Source organism: Electrophorus electricus, chromosome 12 (assembly GCF_013358815.1).
Source record: "Electrophorus electricus isolate fEleEle1 chromosome 12, fEleEle1.pri, whole genome shotgun sequence".
In the NCBI taxonomy this organism is placed as follows: domain Eukaryota; kingdom Metazoa; phylum Chordata; class Actinopteri; order Gymnotiformes; family Gymnotidae; genus Electrophorus; species Electrophorus electricus.
In genome coordinates this window covers 5,816,245-5,840,967 of record NC_049546.1, presented here as the reverse complement: position 1 = coordinate 5,840,967, position 24,723 = coordinate 5,816,245, and the positions used below count along the sequence as shown (strand labels likewise).

At 45.2% G+C, this 24,723-nt stretch overlaps 1 protein-coding gene across 9 annotated transcripts in view; it reads left to right on the top strand.

The window, feature by feature from the left end:
- diaph2 (diaphanous-related formin 2) overlaps window positions 1-24,723 on the top strand; it is a 333,658-nt gene that overhangs the window by 107,322 nt on the left and 201,613 nt on the right. For 8 of the 9 annotated variants that reach the window (XM_027028176.2, XM_027028101.2, XM_027027635.2 and 5 more), the window contains 7 exons: window positions 393-509; window positions 6,247-6,365; window positions 7,491-7,555; window positions 8,658-8,762; window positions 14,828-14,890; window positions 18,121-18,453; window positions 24,095-24,209. In XM_027028176.2, the coding sequence (XP_026883977.2) occupies window positions 393-509; window positions 6,247-6,365; window positions 7,491-7,555; window positions 8,658-8,762; window positions 14,828-14,890; window positions 18,121-18,453; window positions 24,095-24,209 (917 nt within the window). The remainder of the gene's footprint in view (window positions 1-392; window positions 510-6,246; window positions 6,366-7,490; window positions 7,556-8,657; window positions 8,763-14,827; window positions 14,891-18,120; window positions 18,454-24,094; window positions 24,210-24,723) is intronic. The other variant, XM_027028023.2, reaches the window with a different exon arrangement.

Sequence of the window (24,723 nt, the reverse complement as noted above, 5' to 3'; positions counted from 1 at the left end):
GTGGTACTCCTGCGGCTCTCTCTCTCTCCCTCTCTCTCTCTCTCTCTCTCCCTCTCTCTCTCTCTCTCTCCCTCTTCCTGTCATTCTGTTAGTCGTCTGCTCTTCCCTGCTGACTGTGATGTGGCCATCACGAGCCTTTGATGACACAGTTAAGCACGGCTGAATCTTCTTATGTCCCAGTCTCTGCAAGGGGCCTGGCAATCCGATGCCCACTGCCCTTGCCAAAAGAAAATGCTTATTTCCACACCGTACGACGACACCATACAGATGCTTCCTACAGAGGGCTGGCAAATAGGACCCCTTTGTTCCCTGAGATCATCACACTTTATTTCATTGCGTTACCATTGTGTTGCATGACAATCAAACAAATCAGTCCTTAACCGTCTGCGTACTGACATGGGTGAGGTATACCATCTTCTGTCCAACATGGTGAAAGACACAACCTCTGAGCCTTACTTCCTGTCAGTTCTCCAGCACCTGCTGCTCATTAGGAATGACTACTACATCAGGTAAGCTTCGTCTCCAACGCTCATACTCTCTTCCGGTCTCCATGGGAACAAGACAGGTCCTCCTGGCTGTTAGCATTTTAACCTCGAGGGCATTCCTCACTTCCAAATGCATGCACTGATGCCGTGAGTGAACACAAGAATAATCAAGAACCTGAAGTACTTTCAAAAGTGATCTTAGATGAATCTTTTAGTGATATTGTGATCCTGTTGCCTAGTCCCCACTTCTGGCACTGTATTATTAAACAAACTGCAGACTGCAGTTTAATATAGGTCAGAGGAAGCCAGTGGTCTGACACTGAACTATTTTATATCGGCGTGATTAAGACGTCATTTTTAGACTGGCGTTACGTGGCGAGAAAGCTTGGATGTATAAACGTGTCAGTCATGGGCCAGAAGAGGCCTGGCTCCTCTGAAGCCGGTGACAGTGATCAATTCGCTGCTGTGTCAGACCTTTTGCTGAGATAAAATATGTTGAAAAAGAGACAGAGTGGGAGGACTAGATGGAACCAAAAGAGGAATTTACCGTAGACAAGTTGCTGCTCACTTTGAGCCATGAATAATGTATACTGTGTCTTGTTGGAGACAGTGAGAAATATAAAAACATTTAAGTAGGTAGCACAGCGGCTCAGTCTGCAGCTCTGACGCCAGACCCTTCTCATTGACAGTGGGCCAGGATCACTACAAACGTCTATTAAAAATGAATGCACTTATTAAAGATGTGCTTTTAAAAAATACATCGCCGCTGCTCTCGCTCAGAGACGGCTGTGTAATTTCAAGCATCGCTCGCCGAATCACGTGCAGCCGTGTCTCAAGGTGGCTGTATGTGGCTCATGCATCATCAGCGTGTCTCCTGCCTTTGAAGCACCTAAATCTTTTAATGTACGAAATTAAATTGGCTGGTTGGGAAACGGTATGGCTATAATTTTAGATTAAAGAGAACCCTCAAGATCGTCGCGAGCTTTGATGACTAAGCCTCGGCAGGGACGGGACGGTGTGGTGGCAGTTTCTCCTTCTCTGTTTGGATCAGACATCGATAGCAGCCTTGTCCATTGGTGTTGGGGACATGCTGATGATCAAAGCCAGCCAGAGGAGATCTGCCTCTCCAGGAAGCAGCTCAGAGGAATAAGATCAGATGTTTCAAATATATATATAAAATGTTTTGGTTACTGGATTCAGGAGACACCTCTGCCAGCCCCTTTGCTTTCAGTTCATTAGGAATGTGGAATGAGACCCAGTTTATCTTCTAGATAAAGCTGAATGAGAGTTTGTCGTTCAGACATTCTTTCAACTGCTCCTCTCCTTTTTTTAGGAGGCAATCTTGCAGGACACGTTAAACAGGAGATATATCAGAGTGAGGGAATATGGAGCACATCTCCTGCTTTCGGCTGCTGTGACTGATGTGAGGATTAGATGGGTGATGTGGAGTAGAGGTTGGATGGGAGATGAGAGGCAGACAGGAAGGTGCCAGAGAGAGAGAGAGAGAGAGAGAGAGAGAGAGAGAGAGAGAGAGAGAGAGAGAGAGAGAGAGAGAGAGAGAGAGAGAGAGAGAGAGAGAGAGAGAGAGAGAGAGAGAGAGAGAGAGAGAGAGAGAGAGAGAGAGAGAGAGAGAGAGAGAGAGAGAGAGAGAGAGAGAGAGAGAGAGAGAGAGAAAATGATAGAAAGAAAGAATGTGGTGCTCTGGTGAGGGGACATATGCTGTCTTCTCTGCTGGGGCCTGACATTTCTAGGTCGGCCTTCTTCTTCCTAGTTATCACCCGCACGTTACAGTGGTGGTAGGCAGGACGCAAGGAAAATAGGACGACTTGTTGAGATAATAATATGGTGTACATCAGCACACATCAGTGGCAGGCGTAAACTGGAGGCCTTGCCATCAAACCATGCATGGTGACACCTGATCAGTTGCATCCGCATTCTCCTCCGGCGCTTTAGTCCTGTTCCGACCAGAATATACAGGCGGAGATATTTTAATGTGTAAAATAAATAAATAAATAAATAAGAAAATGATTAACTGTGTATATTTTAGACATTATTTTCTCTGTTCATAATGAATGGTATCATCGAAGATAAAATGAAAGGATGGAAAATAACACACAGTACCTACTGCCCAGCTCATAATAGCATAAACACACAACAGTTAATTGATTTGAGCAGAATCCATGGTCCTGTTCCTCCTTTTCTATAATGGCTGAGGGAGAATCCATGTAGCCTTTAATTGGCTTATCAGTGTAGTAGCTGCATTCTGATCTGACACCCTGAGTGTCACTGAAATCACCAGACTGTGGGTTTATGACAAAATGAGACTGCAGCAAACCCAGTCTCCCCCGCCTCTTCGTAGAGCCCTCGTCTTGGTATCCCTTCGGGTTCATGAGAACATTACTGTACATAAAGATCAGCAGGGACCATTGCAAAGTAAAACACAGGCAAGTAGTCCATAACCAACACAATGCCTGCCGATGGTATACTGGTCCGAACTTAAAGATTCATTTATAGAAATCATTTCTTTTACAAGCATGCTATTTAGGAAAAAAATCTGTTCTGTTGCAAGGACAGTATATGCCTGTTTTTTTTATTATATTATATTTGAGTAAATAGATCTGCAGGAATGCATGAATGAATGAATGGAAAAATAGCACATGGTCACTCAAGAGTCAAGAGTCAAGTCAAGAGGCCTTTTATTGTAATTTCAACTACATATAGGTATACAGTGAAATGAAATAATGCTCCCCCAAGACCATGGTGCAACACAAAGGAGAGACAATCAGGGCAGAAAATAAATATGAAAATACAGATAACATCCTTTAGATGTGCAAAGGATGTACCATATTGTGATATTTTAACGGATATGCTTTTAGCATACAGCAGCCAGGACACTAATTTATGTACATAGTATTGTTAAAAGGATTCCAGCAGTTGTTCAGTATTTGATGTTGATGGCATGGGGGAAGAATCTGTTGCACAGTCTGGCCGTAAGGGCCTGGATGCTTCAGTACCTCTTCCCAGATGGTTGGAGATTGAAGTTTACGTGAGGGGTGTGTGGGACCATCAATGCTGTCCACTTTGTGGAAGCAGCACATGCTGTAAATGTCCATGATGAAGGGAAGCGGGACCCCAACCATCTTCACGGCTGCCCTCACTATTCTCTGTAAGGTCTTTGTGATCTGAGGTGGAGCAGTTCCAAAACCAGGCAGTGACGCAGCTGCTCAGGATGCTCTCTGTTGTCATGGTGAGGATGGTGGCAGGGAGATGAGTTTTCTGCAGCCTTCTCAGGAAGTAGAGACACTGCTGAGCATTCTTGGCTGTGCAGCTGGTGTTGAGGGTTCAGGTGACGTTCTCCGCTAGGTGGACATCAAGGTGCCCGTAACTGATTGGAGAGTGATCACCTCATACGTCCCTGAAGTCAGCCACCATCTCTTTTGGGGTTTTTTTTCCACACATTTAGAGACAGGTTGCTGTCTTTGCGCTAGCCAGTTAGCTGCTGCATCTCCTCCCTGTATGCGGACTCATCATCTCCGCTGATGAGACCCACCACAGTCGTGTCATCACGAACTGAAGGACACTGAAGACTTCTTCAGCACTGGGATAATAGCTGTGGCCTCGAAGCGTGTAGGGACGGTGGTACTGCTCAGGGATACGTTGAAGATGTCTGCGAGAACATCCGCCAGCTGGTCTGCACGTCCTCTGGGCGCTCGGCCAAGATTGTCGTCTGGTCCTGCAGTCTTCCGTGGGCTGACTCTGCGTTGAGTTTTTCTAACGTCGTCCACGGTCAGGCACAGCACCTGGTCCTTTGGAGGAGGGGTTGGTCTTTCTTGCTGCAAAATTGTTCTGTGCTTCAAACTGCGCATCGAAGTTCTTCAATGCATCTGGAGAGGAGGCATCACCGTCACAGGCAGGAGATGTCCTGTAGTTGGTGACGGCCCGAGTGTCCTGCCACATGCGTCGTGAGCTCTGGAAGTGTCCGTAGACTCTCTGAGCAAGCGTGCGCTTCGCATTCCTGATGGCCCGCGATAGCCTGGCCCCTGCTGTTCTCTGGGCCACGTTGTCACATGCTCTGAAGGCTGTATCACAGGTCTTCAGCGGCGTATGTGCCTCGCCAGTCACCCACGGCTTCTGGTTGGGGCGAGCGGTGATGGTTTCGGAGACAGTAATATCACCAAAAGCACTTGTTGATGTAGGCAGTCTCTGATGCTGTACACTCCCCCAGGTTAATGGAGTCACAGTGGATTGCAGCTCCCCTAAATGTGCCCCAGGCAGTGTGCTCAAAACAGTCCTGAAGTGCATGGATGACTCCTGCTGGCCAGGTTTTCACCTGTTTTAGAACTGGCTTGGAGTATCTGACAAGTGGTCTGTATGCTGGTATTATCATAACAGAGATGTGGTCTAAAAGTCCCAGGTGGGGGTGGGGCTCTGCTCGGTATACAACAGGCAGGTTTGTGTAAAGATCCAATATATTCACCCCTCTTGTTGAAAAGTCTACATGTTGATGGAATTTAGGGATCACATGAGATCTTGCGATTTGCATGATTGAAATATTCAGCGACGATAAACAGTCTGTCTGGGTATGCCTTCTGCTCCACGGTCCATACAGTTTCTAGAGTGTTGTCAGGGTTCACGTTGTTGTTAGAGGGGATGTATTCTGTGTTGAGATAAACACACAGGTCCCCTCCTGTGTCTGCATTTTGTTAAGCAGAAGTCACCAGCTTTAACTGTAAAAACTGAAGTACTTTTGAGTTGTCATGTAATCTCCAGTCATGGTGTCATGCCTATAGCAATCCAGCCTTGGCGTTAGGTGGGAATGGAGATCCCGGCAGTTAGTGAGTTTATAGCCTGAGGCCACCTGTCCCGATATATTCCCCACATGCGGTTAAATGCAGATGTGGAAGATCAAATTAAAGCAAAGCGTTGGTCATATTATACATTAAGTCATTTGTCAAAACTACATTATTTTATAATAACCTAAACCTATTATTATTAAAAAAAAAAAAAAGCTGTAATGGTGTTCTGCACCTCTGAATATTTGGAAGAAATGTGATCATTAAAATTCGGTGCCTGTTTTTATAGCAAGGAGAGGAGAACGCAGATGCCACATCTTTTGGAGGAAAGTTGCATATCCGTAAGAGGCATTCAAGGTCATGCTTGCAACATAATTATTTGCCATGCCGTACCTTGGCTTAAGTTGACATTGTATTTGCTAAATGTCACTTGCAATTAAAGCTGATAATATAACTCTGAAAAGGTCACACAAGAAGTACAGTGGCAGCATGTAGTCCCAGGTTTGTTGAGTTCCAGACATCCACACCCACCGCTGTCAGCCCCCAAAACACAAAGGCCATGTTTTCTCTGCCATTGTGCACCTAATTACACAGATTACACTGATTAGGTTTGCGTCTCAGGTTTTATTGGTGCCCTTAATTGCCAAAGATGATTGCAAATTAGGGAGGAAGGCACGGAAGACCTAGTTCTGCTGTTGTCACCTTGAATGGACAAAGTCACAGAGCCAGTCGGCGGCTTCATGCATCATTTTAGTAATTTCATTATGCGCTAAAGCAAGTCTTATTTCAATGGCATGAAATATCATTAAAAGATAAGTCATACAGAATGATTTATGAAGTTGTATGTCTTTGAGGCACTTACTAGGTGTTCTTTTTTTTAATTTTTATTTTTATTTGAAGTCACACTTACCTCATTAGCACATGTATGGTGTATGCATGCTGCACTGCATGTGTTGCACATTTCACAGGCCTCAGTACTACAAGGTGATCGAGGAGTGCGTGTCCCAGATTGTGCTACACCGGAGTGGGATGGACCCGGACTTTGGCTACCGGGAGAGGCTGGATGTAGACTTCACTGTCCTTATCGGTAAGTTAGAAGTGACTTAAATAGCCCCTCTTTTAATATGTCTCCAAATCCCAATCCATGTCTAACATATTTTAACACAGCCTTTTAACCTAGATGTCCCCTAGACTATACATCTGAGCTCATTATCTAATTACACTTTGGAGCACCGCTGAATTCTGGCTCTGTTATTAAGTGTTATTAAAGGATGGGGGGGGGGGGGGGTGCAGTAGAGCTCAGAAATGATATAAAATAAACTCGTCAGGTTCCTAACATGAAAATCCGTCATAGCATCATAAACAGAAAATGTCACCATTTAGCTAAATAATAAATAACTACCAGAAGTATGATTCTGAGTTCTTACGGTCTTGTTAGGGTTTTAATTATATCTGAAACTGTGTTAAATCGTGGGGTGCACAGAGAAGCCTAGCTATAACTGTACTGTTGCGAAGAATGCGATCCCTAATGGGGGACCTCATTAGCATCGCACGGTCCGCAGAGGGACCTTTCACAAGCACCTGCACTACCCCGATACCCATGATAAGGTAGCCTCATTAATGCATAAGTAAAACATTATCAATAAAATGACGGTGCCCTGTCACGTTCCTATAAACAATTCAGGCATTGCAAGTTTCATCCCATCGCACCCCTTTATTTGCGTTCATGGATATTTATCATTAGTTTTCTTGATGGAACATTGGAAAAGTTTTTCACAAAATGTATACTTGAGTCATTTTCTGTGATGGGAATGGATGAGATTAGAGTGGTATGGAGGACATTTTACTTCTCTCTCTGTTCCTCCGCTTCCTCACTGTTGCAAACAGTTTCGTAACTTGCCAAAAAACAGGCTCATTAAAAGTTTTCTGATCCATCCGCAAGAGCTCATATTTTTGTGTTAGATTTTCTAACTTCCTTTGCGTTAATGAGCTGGAAACAAATGTTGTGGGGCGGTATTTTTAAATTCACTTCTCAAACCGTGGAACAGTTTATAAATCTCCAAAGCAGAATGTTTGGGACGGGGGTTTGGGTGGGGCTGGGGTAGGTACGGACAGCATCGTTTTCCCCTCTTTGTTTTGTCTCTCTCTTTTGCAGTTTTGTTCTCTTCATCCTGAGCGTGTGTGTGTGTGTGTGTGTGTGTGTGACTGACAGACCAATGCGTGGATAAGGCCAAGGTTGAGGAGAGTGAACAGAGAGCAACTGAATTCTCCAAAAAGGTAAAGCCATCCGTCACCCCGTACAGGGACCATTGGTATGCTGCAGTGCTTCCTACACCAGACCTTCCCCCCGGAGCAGGAAGGCAGCTCATTGATTGCTTTGGTCTGATCAATAGCTGGTTGCTCAGCTACATGATCTGTATCTGTGTGAGCAGAATCAATGTTGATGCCCTTATCTGCACACTTATGCTGGGTGTATGTTAAAAATATGCACAGGAATTATTTTAAACCCTTTTTCTACGCCAGTAGACACTCAGGATTCACCAAAGTAAATTATGTGGCTAGTTGTCTAATTCCTCCACTTTTGCCCACTGAGTTTGTTCCCAGTTGATTTCCCATTAACGTTTGTTTCAGAAAAAGTAGGAGACTGTACAAGTACAAGTAGAAGACTAGTTAAAGGGATGGGAACATGCAAAACTAAAAAAGAAATGTTTTTTTTTTAATCTGCTTTAAACTCAGTGGAGTTTAAACTGATTTAGAGAAACTGGTGTTTCTTTGATGCCTTATTTAAAGTTACTGTTGTATTGCTTTAAAGCTCAGGCATCCGTGGTTGTGAAGTTTTACTTCGACCGTCTGTCTGTTTTCTTCGCCTCAATTAATTGAACATTCTGCCCAATCCCCTCGGAATGAGAGTGCTGGGCAACTGATTGTACAGCCGCGTAAACCCTGGAACCTCCCACTGTGTGGAAGTAGCAGTTTTCAACCAGGACGTTACATTAGCTGGCTTGCCTGGTTAGTTGAGCGTGCATGTGGTTGCGGGCCTCTCTTGCAGCTCCCGGTTGTTTGTCAGGCGGCGCTGCGCTCGACTGCTGAATCCGAGTTACTTTTAGCCTGCGGAAAACAACGTCCTGAGTTGTTTCTGAGCAATTATGGTTAAGCCGATAATTGCTCACACAAGCGCGTAATTGTAGAGGCCCCGTGTCTTATCGGGGAGAAAGTAAGGCGCGGAGCGATAATGATGAGGCTAATATTTATGAGGGGATAAGCAGATAAGATGCGTTCACGCTGGCTCGTGCGCGGATTGATGTGCCCTATGCCTGCTGGTCGCTGCGGAGACATCATGCATGCATGTGCCTTTTTTTTTTTTGTTTTGTTTCCGCAGTTCGACGAGGAGTTCAGCGCACGACAGGAGGCGCAGGCCGAGCTGCAGAAACAGGAGGAGAAAATCAAAGAGCTTGAGGTACAGATCAGTACCCTGCGGAGCCAGGTAAGATCACACCTACTGCTGATCGACACACACACACACACACACACACACACACACACACACACACACACACACACACACCTACTGCTCGCCACATGCTTTCTCCCCCTCACCATGCACGACTAAACTTGCCCACCACACACCCCTGCTTGGGGTCCAGAGACCCTCTCTGCCTCACCAGTCCTAGAGGACCACACATCTGTCCTCGCCTATATCTCCAACACCTCCTGCACGGGACTAGGTAACCAGATACGCTCAGTGGACCATGTTTTTAGACCTTCATGCAGTCTATGTGCATTGCTAAACACAGTTAACTTTGCCTTTGCCTAATGCATTTTATTTGTTTATTTTTTCTTGCCAGCTCTCTTGAGCTCATGTCTTGGTGGCCCTGTCCTGTTCTGCTGTCTTACAGCCAATGAGGAGTCCCTGCCGCGCTTTCTCACGGCCGCTCTTAACAGTGCAGTCACCTTCCAAACAATATCAGGCCACCCAAAACAAACAAACAAACAAAAATTATGAAATCATTTCCAGTTCATGGACTTTTAAAAAGTTACGCCTGCTGCTTGACTCAGTCTCAGCACTGGCGTGAAAGTGAGGTGTACGAGCACTTGAAGCCTATGAATAGTTATTTCTCTATGTTGTGAGGTCATATTAAGCAATTTCTCTCCCCTTCAAATCCTAATGGTAACTGCTAATGCAGTTGCTGGGGGCAAAGACTAGGCTAATTCGGTCAAATTGAAACCTTTTTATCTTTTATCATGAATGCAAGGCTACTCCAAATGGGCATATTCAGACTTGTGGGATTGTTTGATTTAATAAAGGGTCAATCTTCTCTTTAAAACGTAGGATTAGATTCTTCTGAATTGCTCCATCGCAGCCTGTTCCTGGCCATTGTATCATCGCAATGAGGGATTGCGTTTCCACTCTCACTCTCACATCATCATTCCTTTCCAGACAAAACTCTCAAACCTTCTCACAGGAAATGACTTCTATTTCCTTCTTAACCCAATTTGAAATGCTTTAGGGCAGCCGCAGGACAAAAAGAGTAGTTTGCTTGCCTGCTTGTGGAATTTAATAAAAAACCACCACTGAAAGATGGTATGGCGTCCATAGCTGAAATTGTTTCCCAGATCCCGAATCTATTTCGGTTGCAAATGCCCACACTTTGTCTTCCTATCCCTGCACCTGCTTGCCTGCCCCTTGGTGTTGCCAGGTCCTCTTACTAACCTCCCCCCTTCCCGGCTTGAGATGAGTTGCTTTCATTAGGAGCTCTGGCAGACCTGGCCCGCCATTTGTTCTCCCTGATTCACCAAATGGGCGCATTAGAGGAGGCGTGGCCTGGACAGGCCGCTCCTCCCAGCTCGGGCTCCCTGAGCAGAGCGCTTCATCGGTGTGCAGCAGGCCTCGGCGGCGCACTCCTGTCTGGGCCGAGAGCAATGGCACGGTGCGCTAGCCTCCTCCTCCTGCCTACCGCCGCCTCTCACTTTGCTCATCAATCGCACTGCTCCTGCACATATTCATGAGGCCTCTGCGCCTCCTCATGCTCCACTGCCAATCACCCTGTCTTTACTGCTTCTCCTCTGTTTGTGCCGTGACATGTTGTTAGCATCTACACCGACCTAAGTTTGTGTATGTGTGTGTATGTATGTGTGTGTGTGTGTGTGTGTGTGTGTGTGTGTGTGTGTGTGTGTGTATATATATATATATATATATATATATATATATATATATATATATTACACACTCACATACAGACACACAGAAGGCCTAAGTGTGAGAGGAAAAAAGAAAAACAAGACCTCCCACTGGAAAAGTGAGAGAGAAATTTATATTTTAATTTCCACTCTCAACCTTTCCATTTTCTCATTCTGTCTCTACATCTTTGCCTCCTTCGACCTGAGTTTTAACTGCCCCCCCCCCCACCTTTGAAGCCCAGTCCTTTCCAGTGCATTAATAGATGTAGCAGCACAGAGCCCTGGAGACTCCTGCTCTCTCCTTGCGTGTGCTCTGAAGGCACGTTCAAAGCCTGGGCTCGGGAACTCTCTGGCGCTCTGCAGACAGCTGCCCCTGCTGGGCGACCTGTAAAATGCTGGCTGAGAGAGACCCGGATATTAGCCTGAGCGGCTTCAGCCTGTCCCGTGGGCGTGCTGGCGCATTTTAAAGGCTTCAAAGCACATGTATGTTACCATACGACATGATGCAGATGTGCCGGTGGTCAGAGTGCACTCTATTAGACATGTGGTGTTGGCATGCTCTCTCTATGCAGTTTTCAAGTGTTGCCAGTCTGTGGGTGCAAGCAGAATGAGAGGGATTTGAAGAGAGCCATAGCCTATTGATAGAGACGTTCCTTGAAGAAAGTGGCTAGCATAACAAGTGTGAATCCACTGTCACTCTGAAACCCCCATGTAAAAGAGCTGTTATTTATTTCACAAGTCTAGTGATGAGCGGCACCATATTCTTACAGTGCTGTTCACTCTGTGCTAATGGATGGCTGCATTCTGGTTAGCTCTGAATGCTTCGTGTGCCCACTGACTTCAAAACAACATCCGAAGCTGAGATCTTTCATCCAGCACAATTTGAGTATATTTTTTTAAATAATTATCCATCATTCATTTTGTTCAAAAAATATTTCTACATTTTTTACATTTGGTTGAATTTTATTATATTTAGTACTTTACATTTCCAATAATCAGTAGTTTGTGTGAAGATTTGCCTGTAGCCTCCTGTCTACTGAAAGCCTGTGAGTGACGGATTCCTCACACACAACTTATTCTGAAATCCATACTAAATTATCACTAAAATTGCTTATAATGACTAAAATAACCTAAAATCTTTCTGGATCATTTCTGTCTGTCTTCAAAACCGCAAGTATTTAATAGCCTACCACCATGACCAGATTATCTTTTCAATATGTCAAAAGTATTTGGAACCCAGACAGTAATGAAGTACTATTTAAGTGGATATGCCTGTGCCACACATTTGTGTGATGTTGCCTTCGAGTGGGGATGAAATGGGCCCGCCCACTTCAGCGCACCTTCAGGTGGGGTGAATATGAAAGTATCAGCTCACAGAAACAAAGAATGGAGTAGGGGAGGTATCTTATCTCAACCTCAGTTTCAAACAATGGCAGAAGGGCATTTTCAGCTGTAAAATGCTGTCTGCTTATTCACATAATTCAGAACTTGAGTTTACAGTGGAGCAGTGCCTTTGCCATAACCTAAATAGTTTTAACAATCTTTCCATTCAGCAGGTTGATGCAGTGCGCAGAGTGTTTAGTCCTGCCTGTGTTGCTGGATTGGATCAAACTTGGCGGAGGAGGGTTGCCCTTTGATCCTGCTTCACTCAGCATGTGCAGGACACTCTCGTCTCAGACAAAGTGTTCACGTGGGACGAGCTAATGCTTCCCCCTCCCCCAATTGACGGATGTGAAATACAGTATAAATAGGACTAAGATCTTTACAATACAGCACTGGGCGAAGCCACAAGTGACAACGCATTCACTTGTGGGAACGAGATGCCAGTAAAACAGCAAAGGTTGTTTCTTGCTTTTATGAGAGATATAGACATGGCCTCTGACTCTCTCTGCAAACTGTGTGGCGTTAAAGAAACTCTCCCAGCCCACCCAATACCAACTGGATGTTTTTTCAGTAACGTTCACTATGGTAGCACAGAATCAGTCTCCCTATCCTATTACATGTGTTAAATATTTGATACTGTGCCCCCCTGTTTGAAAGTAAAAAGTGTAGAGAGAGGCTATTTAAGTGTATTTCACAAGCAGCTGAGCATGTTCCCACAATAGAGCAAAAGACTGTTAAGATGATATTTTCTTTCTGCTTAGTTGCATAGAGGCCATTCAGAGGCTATTCAAAGCCCGAACAGTGCACTGCAAAGTTCTCAGACACACACACACACAAGTTCATATTATAACTAAGTGAACATAAAAAAGAGAATATGAAATTATGTGAAAAGTACACACACTTCCTGAAGTTCAGCAGACGAGGCTGTGAATAAGCTCCACAAAGCCCCATCAACGACTGTGTGATCCCGCAGACAAGCAGTTCACTTGGAGTCACACTGGATCATTTGGTGTTTCCATGCTAATGCTGGCAGTTTGAGCATTGTAGGAGTAAAATCCAAGTCCACTGTTAACAAAAATGACTTTCATGACACCTTTTATTTATAAACCTGCCAGTGTGGACGGAAGTGTGGCTTTGATCCGCCTTGCTGTTTATTTTGAACTGTTGCACTGCCCGTTTCAGATTAAACCTCAAAAAGGTTGTGCTTCTTTCGTATTTCCCTAGAAACATGGGCAGTCTTTAAGGTCAAGGTCAGTTTTCACTTCATTAGCAAGAAAAGATGATGTTTTAGCAGTGATCACACGAGATGTCTTGTCCTGACATTCCAGTATGCTCTTTTTACCAAAGTCTTATTCTCACATTAAAAGCTCTCATTTATTCCCGACGTGTTTCTTAGTTATGAAGTACAGACTTGAGGAATTCTCCATTCTCCTTTCTGTTGTGCTGATCCACGCTTTAATGTGGTTGCATGAAGAACTTTGTGAAGTTTTTTCTCGGATTTCTGAGTGGATGGCACATAAATGATGGGAAAGTCCTTTTTTAAGTCATAACCATTAGTAGACATTAAAGCGTGTTTTTTTTGTTTTTGTTTTTTTTTAATACGTAAACACACACACACCATGTTATCGTGCTTTGCCTTTATTAAATGAATGGTTTGAACTAAAATGGATGTAATATATTTAATAACTTGCCTCCTTTATTGTCCATATCTTCAATCCAATGCTTCCTGTAGCTACCGAGTTGTTCTGCACAACAGATGGTGGTATTTCGGCAAATTTCTCTATACAGTTTTTATTTTGGGGATTTACTTGAACAACCTACTTCAGATCATACCACAGCCTTTCAGTGGGATTGAGGTCAAGACACAGAGCTGTCTGTTGTAAAATTTCTCCTACCATCTCCTACTCTACTACTCCGTTGTGTTTTGGATTATTGTTATTCTGCATGACCTGGCTTCTATTTTTAATTTTAGATCACAGACACTTGCCCTGACTTTTTGCTGTAGAATTTCCTCCTAGAGTTTCGACTTTATTGGTCTCTCAGCGAATGCAAAAGCCATCCAGACCCAGAGGCGGTAAAGCACCGTGACACTCCCTCCACCATGCTTTACAGTCAGAACGAGGTTCTGATGTTGCATGCTGTGCAGTGTTTTACATACAGTCTATCTGACTATGTTGTCTACATTGACCTAAAAGTTCCAGTTTTGTTTTTCCTGAATATTTCTGTGGTAGTGAGGTGGAATATCTAGGTGTTCGTTAACCAACTTTAGATTGGCAGCAAAACAATGTTTTGTTTGGACAGAAGAGTTTTTTTTTTTTCTCCATGGTAACCTCACAATGAATATCACTCTTGCTCGGTGTTTTTCTTATGGTAGACACCGGGCTGTCACCCTAAGTAAGGTTCTTTGGCAGTTGTTTGAGGATACTTTGGCAATGCACATACACTGTTGGACAGCCACTCCTAGGCAGAGTAGCAGAATAGATAAGTGGCAAACTATCTATACTAAACTATCTATACAAACTCTCATTCTGTGCTGATCGAGCTTTAGAAAGTTAGAAAGACCTTTAGAAAGTTCACATACTTTTTCAACCAATGACTCCGATTTGTTAGACCCTATCTTAAATGACGATAAGGCATTTAAGATACAGTCAATGAGCTGTTTTTAGTTTGTGTATAAGTAAGAATGTCTTTATTTACTCTGGTGACCTCAGATCACGTTGTAGGAGCCATTCATGAAGACATCCATGTACAAAGTGTTCTCAAACCCTTTCAGTCAGCATTATAGCGAGTAGTACTTCAGTTGCTACAGTAACATGTTGACTTGTGTTTTGCTATATGCTTCATCTTCCTTCTGCTTTGTGTTGGCTCTTTGACTGAAACTGGTTTATGCTTCTCTTCTCCGTCTTGCTAATCAGCCTGTGTGTCTGCCTTTCTGTTGCCCCTGTCTGTCTGTGTATCTGTCTTTGTGACTGCCCTTCACCTGTCCAGTTAACAATTGAGAGAGACAAGCTCAGAGATGCAGAGAAGCGTATCTGCGAGAGTGCCAGCAAGGTGGGTGTTCTCTGTGCATGCCGAATGCAGTCCGCATGCCTGCCTCTGTTCGCATGTGAAAGGAGATTTAAAATAGAGCCTGATCCGGCTGATCAAAGCCATCATCTCCCAATCATCAGCCTGAGGTTTGATTTACAGTGCTTTCATAATTTATGATCATCACCGCTTCCTAAACCAATAGGCTCTAATCAGATCCTATACAGAACTTTTAAATCATGCTGTGAATTTACCTGGATTACAGGGCCGTTCAGAGCCTTTCGAAAACAAGGGGTGATGGGAGTGTGTCTTCATCCCATACAGTCTAAATCTCAAATCAGGCGAGCCAGAGGGCACAATCAAACAGCCTAAAATTTAACTGTAGTATTGTAACCCTCTGAAGTAAACAGTTCTAATTGAATCTGGCTGCAGCTCATCAGAGCTGAGATGGAAAAGGTTTAATTGTGCATCTGCTCCAGTTAATTACCAAGAGCGTAACTGTCTCAGTCAGTCTAAGGCTCGCTCCCCATTGAGCTATCAAGCTTGCGACCACCAACACACACGTACACACGCATACACAAACACACACCCACAGATACAGACATACTGTCCTCACAGGACATATTGAGTTTCCCAGCTCCCCCGTATTAACCAGAGGTACAGATGCAGTGGGTTAGAGCAGAGAGAAAAGCCTGCTGCTAACAGGCCATTAATGTTGAGCATTAGGGTGTTCCTGTCATGCCCTTCCCTTGACCCTCCAGCTCTACCTGGAGTCTTCCCGTAGCCCCCCATCACAGAGACCCCCAGTCACAGACCCCTCGCCCCCTTCCACAGAGCCCCGTGGTAAAGTTGCCACAACTGGAGAGTTCCAATCTCTCCAAAAGGTGGCGAGACACAGAAATGAACTGCAGCAAAAACAGGGCATCCTGGGTAAAGATCCATGAAAGAAAATAAATAAATAAAAGGTGGCACTTTGCTTAAAAGTGGGGTGATGTCTCCGTGTTTGCGGGGAGATGGAGAGGACTGATTGAGGTGGAGACAAAGCTGTGTAACGGAGGCTGATTAAGGTTCCCCGCCCTCGGCTGGAGGGCCCACCGCGCAGCGCACACCGGCACACGGGGGCCGAGCCGGCGCGGAAATGGCGGCGTTCTAATTTAGCAGCTAATTTGCTGCTATTCTCCTATATTAATCTTAAAAGAGAAAATGGGCCACAGCAGGCTGGAGATTGACAGACGCGTAATCATGGGATGGGGCGCTCGCCAAGGGGCCGCAGCTTCCTGCACAATGCGCCTACATCTTTTTAATTTCCCCTCTAATAAACAATCCACCTGCTGCATTGTGTAATCAAACCCTGGGTAATGCCAAAGAAAATGTGACTCGGCACATATGACTCCTCTCATCAGCTGAACAGAGGGTGGGGCACAGGAAGCGAAATTGCTTTAGAAAATTAGAAACTTTTTTTTTTTTTTTTTTTTTTTTACGTTTCTCGTTTGAGAGAGTGGGGTGGAATTCAGGGAGGTGGGCGACTGGTTTCCAATCATCCAAAGGTCAAATCATATCCGAGCTCTGGGAAGCCTAATTGAAGCATTTGCATATGTTTTGTCTCGAAAGAGTCTGACTGGCACTTTATCAATGAGTCAATATAGCCGTTTAAGCTGATGATTTTCAGAGCGAGGCAGATGTGCCGAGACATTGCAGCTGCACTTCTTATCAGCAGGGCGGGTCCGTTTCACCCTTTCTCTTCCATAATGGCCTCCCTTTGTCGAGATGCTCTCCTGAGCATCAGTAGCAGGGGAGACGGTTATCTTATCGAGGAGGAAAGTCAGAGACCGATCGAGGAGTCTTTGTCGCAACCGTGCAAGGCGCGTCATGACATCCGGACGTAAACAACGGCAACCGTCTCCGAAAGTGTGCCGCCACACAAAAGGGAAGAAAGGAGTCGACTCTCCTGTTCGGAGCCACCGGTTGCATCAGTGTTAAAGCTCGATTAGTCTTCTCATTACTGCAGCAGGTTCAGGTGGCTGTATCCTATTCATATGCTTAATCTATTAGCAAATTACAGAGGCAATTTACATGTTAATCAAGTCTAATGGTTTACTCTCATCTGTTACGCTTTATGATTAAATGAGATGAATCTGCCCGCACACAACACTCTTCAGATTTTATATCGGAATAAATAACGATGCTGTCATTTTGTCAGTCAGCACAGTCGCTCCTGTTTGAATGTACTTTGCATGCTCGTATCATTCTGTTAGCGGAGAGAAAGTCGCGCTGTCCTCGAGTTTGTGTGTGTGTGTGTGTGTGTGAGAGAGAGAGAGACAGAGAGAGAGACAGAGAGAGAGAGAGAGAGAGAGAGAGAGAGAGCGAGCAAGCAAGCAGTCCTTGCAACTTGTGCTCTTTGATTATAGGTTGTTTTCTCATCCGAGACTGTGTGCCTTGGTGTCAGTCCCAGCTTTTCCCACTTCTTCCCTCTACTTGTCTCAATCCCCTTGTCCTGAATGTATCATCTCCTCCTGGACAGATGCATGCTCACACCAGTCACAACACATCCCCTCCCCACCCCCTTCCCAATTGGAGTGCACACACACTGTTTTGTTTTTCCTCATTCTCCCTGGCATATGCAGGAGCCCATCAGCTACCTACAACTCCAGCGTGCAGACAGACACACTTAAGTAACCACGCAATTTCTCTCTTACACACGCAACGTTTCAATGGCTCCGTGCATCTAACATAATCGACCTGCTGTTTGTTTCTTTATATGTTTAGCATACCTTATTGCCTCTAACGTTTCTCAGGAGGTGCTGTGTCCCAGTTTTCCCTGGGTGGGCTGGTTGCTTCTCCTCTGAGTACCGGCTTCTGCCTGGCTCTGCGGAAGACGGAATCGGCTCTGCACACGAACCAGGCAGATGCTCACTGCAGCGGAACCGGAGCTCTGCCGAAGGCCACAGTGGCCCTAATACTGCTGTCTGCTTTTATCAGCTTTTACTGGGCGGGCACACACACAAACACAAACACAGTAGTCTCTTTGTCTGTAAAATACGATTTCCTTCACCCTTCTGCCCAAGTCCTCAACATCGCTGCTTTTCTCTGGTCTTGTTTCAGCCATTAGCTCTGAGGGAGCAAGGCATGTAATGGCGATAAAAGCTACAGCTTTTGAGCGTAGAGTCTGAATGGGAGCGGACCCGGCACCTTCAATGCCGGGGAGCGTTTTCGGGCCTTTTGTGGATTTTTCTCACCCTTCCTTCTCCTTCCAGGTGGCTGCTGGTCCTGGGTTGCCTGCTCCACCACCACCCCCTCCACCCCCACCTCCACCTGGGGCAGGGCCGCCTCCACCCCCTCCCTGTCCAGCGATGATGCCGCCGCCTCCGCCTCCGCCCGGCTGCGGTCCTCCTCCACCGCCCCCTCCGCCCGGCTGCGGTCCTCCTCCACCGCCCCCTCCGCCTGGCGGAGGTCCTCCGCTTCCTCCTCCCTTCCCTGGGGCGGTGGCTGTCCCCCCACCTCCACCTGTGATCAAACTGCCTTATGGCCTGGAGCCAAAAAAGACCTACAAACCTGACGCGGTCATGAAGAGGGTCAACTGGTCGAAGGTAAGGGAGACGGCCGAGTAGATGAAGTTTGCCCTCAGTCGGTCTGCTACAACTGATCACCAGCTCGGTTCATAAAGTCTGGGAGAACTCAGCTGTCTCCTGTAAGAAGCCAAATCTACCACCTGTGTTGTGGATCCCATTCCAAGATTCCTGGGGAAAAAAAATATTTTCACTGCTTAACATATCTTTACTCATCAAAACCCCAAATTCTTCATCGTTTTAACAGTTTATTTATTGTATTGTTGTCTCCTTTAAGTTGTGTTCATTCCTCAAAAGCTAGCATTCACAGTGCATTTTTTTAGTCAGAGTTTATGTATTATTACGGCCCTCGTGTAACATCTGCTACATCTCGTACTGCTAAATCTTAGCATGATCAAGTGGATCACGCCATTCTTTTTGAAAGGCTGAAAAAGCTTATTTCGTTGGTGGCCTGATACTGTTTGGTTGCGTCATATTTTCTAGGCCATTATCATTTTGTTAATAAAAGCTCTGCATATGCTACTTCTGAGTGACAATATATGGAAAAATGACATCAACTAAAAGGATAACTTTTTCGGTGTTATCCCAAAATGTAGTATCCCGATAAAAGAAATCATTTAAATAACCTAAGAAGTCTATACAGTGACATTTAGAGTTAACTTGGATCATGGGTCAGTCAGTCTCGCGTAGTTCCACTATAAAAAGCACAACAATTGATTTTCGTCTTACTTTTGAAAAAAATGCAACAACGCCTTTCCGTCATAGCCAAGCTTAGAAACATGCTCTTCTTATCAGATGCTGGGAAATTAGTCCAGTCCTTTCTAAACTTTTAAGACCTGATCACTGGAGCGTGCTGCTGCTTGCTTGTCTTGCTGTATCCCTGCAGATGTTGCCCTTAGATAAGCAGTTTGTTAATACAACAGTGAGATACTGGAGTCCAGAATGCTGCTGCAATAGTACTTACCAGCTCCAGGATGTGTGGCCACATCTTACATCAGTCTTCAAATGTTTTGAACTAATATTTTGCATTTATTATAGATTGCTGTTACTGACTTCCGTAGCCTTCCATGGCCTAGCACCCCGCTATGTGTGTGTGTGTGTGTGTGTGTGTGTGTGTGTGTGTGTACGTGTACATCCCATACTTGTTCTTTGTTGTCTACCACACAATATATACTCCTTTCATTTCTGTCCTATATGAATTGTATGTTTTATACATCTCATGCATATATCCCATATATGTATGAGATGCAAAGAAAAATCTTTTGCTTCTAGAATTTTTATGTAATCAACTTTGAAAGACACAACATTGAAGGCTAAATTATAGGCAGACTTGTTTGACAGGGCTTCTAACAAGCAGAAACGGTGGCACCAATGATTATTCTCACAATCTATTTTTACTATTTTTAATATTTTATAATGTCTCTCCACACATTGTTTTCCAATATGTGCTTTATTGTGCCTGCTTATTTATTGGGCTCTTGCTTTTTTTGCTTCACTCCTTTGTGACTCTGCTTTGAGGCATTTTAAATTATGAAAGGTGCCTTGCAAAATAAAATTAATTTTGAATAGGACTGGACTGAGGGTTTAAACACACAAACACACCCACAAACACACACACAAACATACAACAACAACCAGTAAAGTTTGTATTCAGAGAAAGTTTCAAATTTTCAAAACACTCTGTGTAGTCTCAGGAACCCTCTCTGAGGTCAGTGTTCAATTACTGCAGTTGGTTAGCCCGAGGAAGTCTGTTAGGGGCAGAACAAAGTGAGGGAACTTATGAGGCTCCACGGACCTTTGAGGAGATGACAACGCAGCTGGTTCTGTTAACTCGGGTAGACCTGTGTCCTCACACTCTTACCGTGAGGAAATGAAGCAAAAACGCTGCAGTACTTCGTCCTCCCCTCGTTTCAATAGCAGCTCTTTGGGGTGAGCTCTACATTTATTTGGGGGGGACTTTCATCGATGTGTCTGTTGCCTCAGAGACTCATTGAGCATTAGTCAGCAGGTGGAGCTGGAATGAGGATGGGTTTCAGTGTTAAAAATGAAGTTTTTTCAGCGCTGTGATGTTTTTTTTCTGTTTCCGGCTGATTGACAGTTGTTACTGTAGCGCCTCTTATTTTTAAAATTACTTTCCCAAAGTCTCAGTCTAATGTCAAATATACTGTCAAAATCATAACAATATCATGTTCCGAATGAAATGACAAATAGATTCATGAGCAATTGAACAGTAAACATGTAATCAGAGTCTTGTACGGTTGTTTGAGGGAAATCCTAACCTCATACCTTAATGATCAGAACTCATGGCTGCCCCACACTAGCTAATGAAAGGAAGTATTTATTTTGCACTCTCTGCTTTCCAGGGACTATAATATCCTCTTCTTGTTAGGACTTGACTTCTCTCTGACCTCTCTTTTGTTTGCCATTTTTACATAGTGGCAATTCTTGAACTTTATTTATTTATTTATTTATTTATTTTAACTTTCCATCCCGAGCTGCGGCGGTGAACAGAGCAGTTATCCTCTGTAAGCAGAACCGCGTGAATGGAGCGTGATTGATTACAGCAGCATCTGTGGAGAGGCAGGATATGACACAACACCCAGCTTGGTCCACATCTAGACCTCTTATGCATATTCATGAGATGCACAGTAGTCAGAATGGAGGCGATGGCTGTGGCATATCAGTGAGCTAGGAACTAATTTATGAATAAATCAGAGCTTTTGTGGTGTGTTTCAAGAAGTGCATGAGAGTGGATATAGTAAGTAGTGTATATATTATGAGGTAAGTAGTGTATATAAGTGTATATTATACTGTGGAGTGTGCATGCATGCGTGCGTGGAGTGCGTGTGTGTGTGTGTGTGTGTGTGTGTGTGTGTGTGTGTGTCTGCACATGTACCAGAATGTTCTGTATGGCTTGGTCTCCATGCTCAAGCAAATGTCTCAGATGGAGGCATCGCTCTTCTCTTCCTGGGCTGAGTGCAGAAATGCAAATGGTTTGGCGCGAAGGTCCCTGAAGGTGCGGGGAGTCACTAGTGGAGAGCGGTGTGTGCCCCGAGCACACTGTCAGTTACGCCGAGTTCCAGTGATCCATCATCTCAGTTCGGGGCCCGCTAGCCTAAAGACCTTCTCCAAGAAAGAAAGAAAACAAAAACAAAACAAAACAAAAAAAAAAAACAGATATAAATGGCAGAAATCTGTGGAGAGATTTACCCCCTATGTCCTCGCGCACACAGATCTGCAGAGACACACACCCTCTCACGCGCAGGCATTTAGGATGTGATATGCATAGCAAAGCTGTGATCTCACAAATGTGAGAGAGAGAGAGAGAGAGAGAGAGAGACAGAAGGAGGGAGCAGGAAGGAGAAAGCGAGGGATTTTTGCTTTTTTAAAGTGCTCACTGGAGACTCCTCCATCTCTAACAACAGAGGGAAGAAAACAGTCAGACAGCAAAAAGCAGCCAGGAGCAATAAAGTGAGGAAGCATTTTTTTTTCTCCCCGTTTCTTTCTTAAAGCATGTAACAGATTTTCAAGCAGCCGCACTGGAGATTGTAGCCTGGAGGAGCAGTAATGTAATTTCTCCTACGGTTAGAACACCTACACAGGGGATCGGCGCACATTTATGGAAAAGTAAATGATTGCTCGCTCTGTGTCTGAGGCCGAGCAGGAGACGACGGAGGCAGGGAGGTGAGAGGAAGCCAGAGTGTTTTACACCATTGTTCCAGTCGGAACAAGGTCGCGCTGCTTGGCTGACTGGCCGGGTTAATTACTGCGTTCGGAGAAACCACAGCTCTTTGTGGGGAACTCTTAAAAGGTTGCACTCTAACAAGCCCTTACACATTTAGTGATAGCTTTAAAATGGCTTGTGTGCACCCCCACCCGTCTCTGTGTTTGTGTTAGTGTGCATTACTTCCTTTTACACTCCCTGCGTGTGTTTGAGTAACAGGGAGCAAATGAGATATAATATTATCCAGCATCATGTGGGATGACTTCACACCAAGGGCTGCATGCATGCATGCGTGTGTGGGTGTGAACGGGTGTGGGTTTTTTTTTTTGTTTGTTTGTTGTTGTTTTTTTTTTGCTGGTGTGTGTTCGTAGTCTGGAGCGAAATTCCAGGAGCAAAAAGAATTGGTTACTGTGTGACACTGAATACCTTGACTTTTACTGGTTTATTCAATAAGGGCTCTGGGGATAACGGCCATTTACCTTGCTGTCTGCATAGGCCTCAATCATATTCTACAGACAGCTAGAAATGAATAGTTCATTTTTAGAAGCCACAATATACCGAGAGGTTTTTTTTCTTCTCATTCCCAACCATGGCAGAACTGTGATTATCTTAATTAGCACAACAATAGATTTCAAGTTTAAGAAAAGAAAATGAAAAATTCGTTCCAAAGGCATCGTTTCATGTCTTGTCTTAACCTCTTATTTTCTTCTCACTTTTTGATGGCTGTTGCGATGAGACACAGTGCTCGCGGGTGGTTCCATTTCAGCGTGAACGCGATTGGACGCGTCTCCTTTACCGCACTAATGACAGCACCTGCTTTTGGCCGGTTGTTCCTCGGCAAACCCGTCCCGTGATGGCCTGGCGGGCTGCAATGTGTTCAGCTGCGACGAACACTTTGCATCAGCAAGCCATTAATGTTCACGGGTATCGGAGGGGGATGGCCGTTACGGAACGTGGCGCGGCGTGCTTTGCTGCTGTACTGAAGAGCAGTTAAAGCTACGGCCTTTTGTGAGAGAGCCCTCCGCCTCGGCACTTTAACAGAACCGCGCTTCAGTGCCGACGCCTTGCGCCTAGCGAGGTGGGAAAGCACCCGCCTGGCGGCCCCTCGGAACCGGCACGGAGCCATCGCTCCGGAGGCATGACTCTCCTGTGCTTTCTTGTCCTCTTCGTCATTTCCTCTCCGTGACCCAGTCCTCGAGGGAGACGGAAGGAACATGGGCGCCTGCGTTACCCAACTGCCTTCTGTCCTAAAAGTGCCATGAGTGCGTTTTAAGTTTGTTATTGAAGTGTTTATGCATTTGCTGTTAATGTAATACAGGTCAGGAAGCAACCTGCTGTAGAAAACCGCAGTTTTCCAGAGAAGCGCTTCCAAGTCACAGGTTCAACCCACTCTGTCAACACGTAGTTATCGTGGGCTGGCATGAGTGGAGAATCCCTCTGTCTGTTGCACTAATGAACTAAAGGGGATGAGGGAGAGATGGCATTGGGGGGGGGTCACTGCCTGGGAACGAGCAGGGAGGAAGAGAGTTACCCACTCTAAACTCACGCCGTTCCCTATGGCTCCTCCATCTGGCTTTGATCCTTGATCTAACACTGCTTGTGAATGCAGACGGGCATTGTTTCACAGTCATATATTACACGCGCACACACACACACACACACACACACACACACACACACGGTCTTCACAGAAAAGAATCTCAGGAGTCATAGTATTATCTCAGCTTTCTTTTTATGAGCCATCTTTTTGATTTGTGTGTGTGTGTGTGTGCGCGTGCACACGTGTGCCACGTGTATGTACGCGTGTGTGAGTGTGTGCGCACACGCACACTTTGCGATTCAGTGCATGCGTGCCCAGTCGCCAAGGCGACTGTACGGATGCGCACATTTTCATGCGCCACTTGCAGCGTGTGTGATTCCGTTTCTCTGTGCTTGCAGATAGTGCCTCAGGAGATGGCAGAGAATTGCTTTTGGATCAAAGTCAAAGAGGAGAAGTTTGAGAACCCGGACCTGTTCGCCCAGCTCTCGCTCTTCTTCTCGTCCAAGTCCAGAGGTAAGCGGGCCTCCTGTTCCTCCAAACCGCTAATTACGCTCCCCGCGCCTTGTTGAAACGAACCACTGCTGGGTGGCAACAGCTTTCATCCCACCAAACTGTTCGAAAGCGTTTGTCTCTATGAAATCTTAATTATCTTCATAAAACTGTCTTGTTCTCATCCCCTGCCTTTATATTGGCTTTCAACAATCAGGCTGAAGGAGTGCTTTGGTGAAATCTCTGTGCCAATTAACAGAACTCTGGAGAATGTTTGTGTGCCAATGTGAAGTTGGTTTATAGTACTTGTTCATCTCTCTCTCTCTCCTTCTCTCTCTCCCTCTGTCTCCCACACTCCACACGTTTGTCTGCGCTGTATGGTGCGTGCTGGGAGTGGTGAGTCTGGATGGGGCCGGCGGAGCGGCACGCACGGCTGGTCCGGCTGCCTTTTCTGCTTCAGTGGCTGCCCTTCTGCAGGGAGGCGGAGGGAAGCAGACGCGACGCAGAGTTCCGCTCCTGTTCTGTGCAGCTCGTTTTC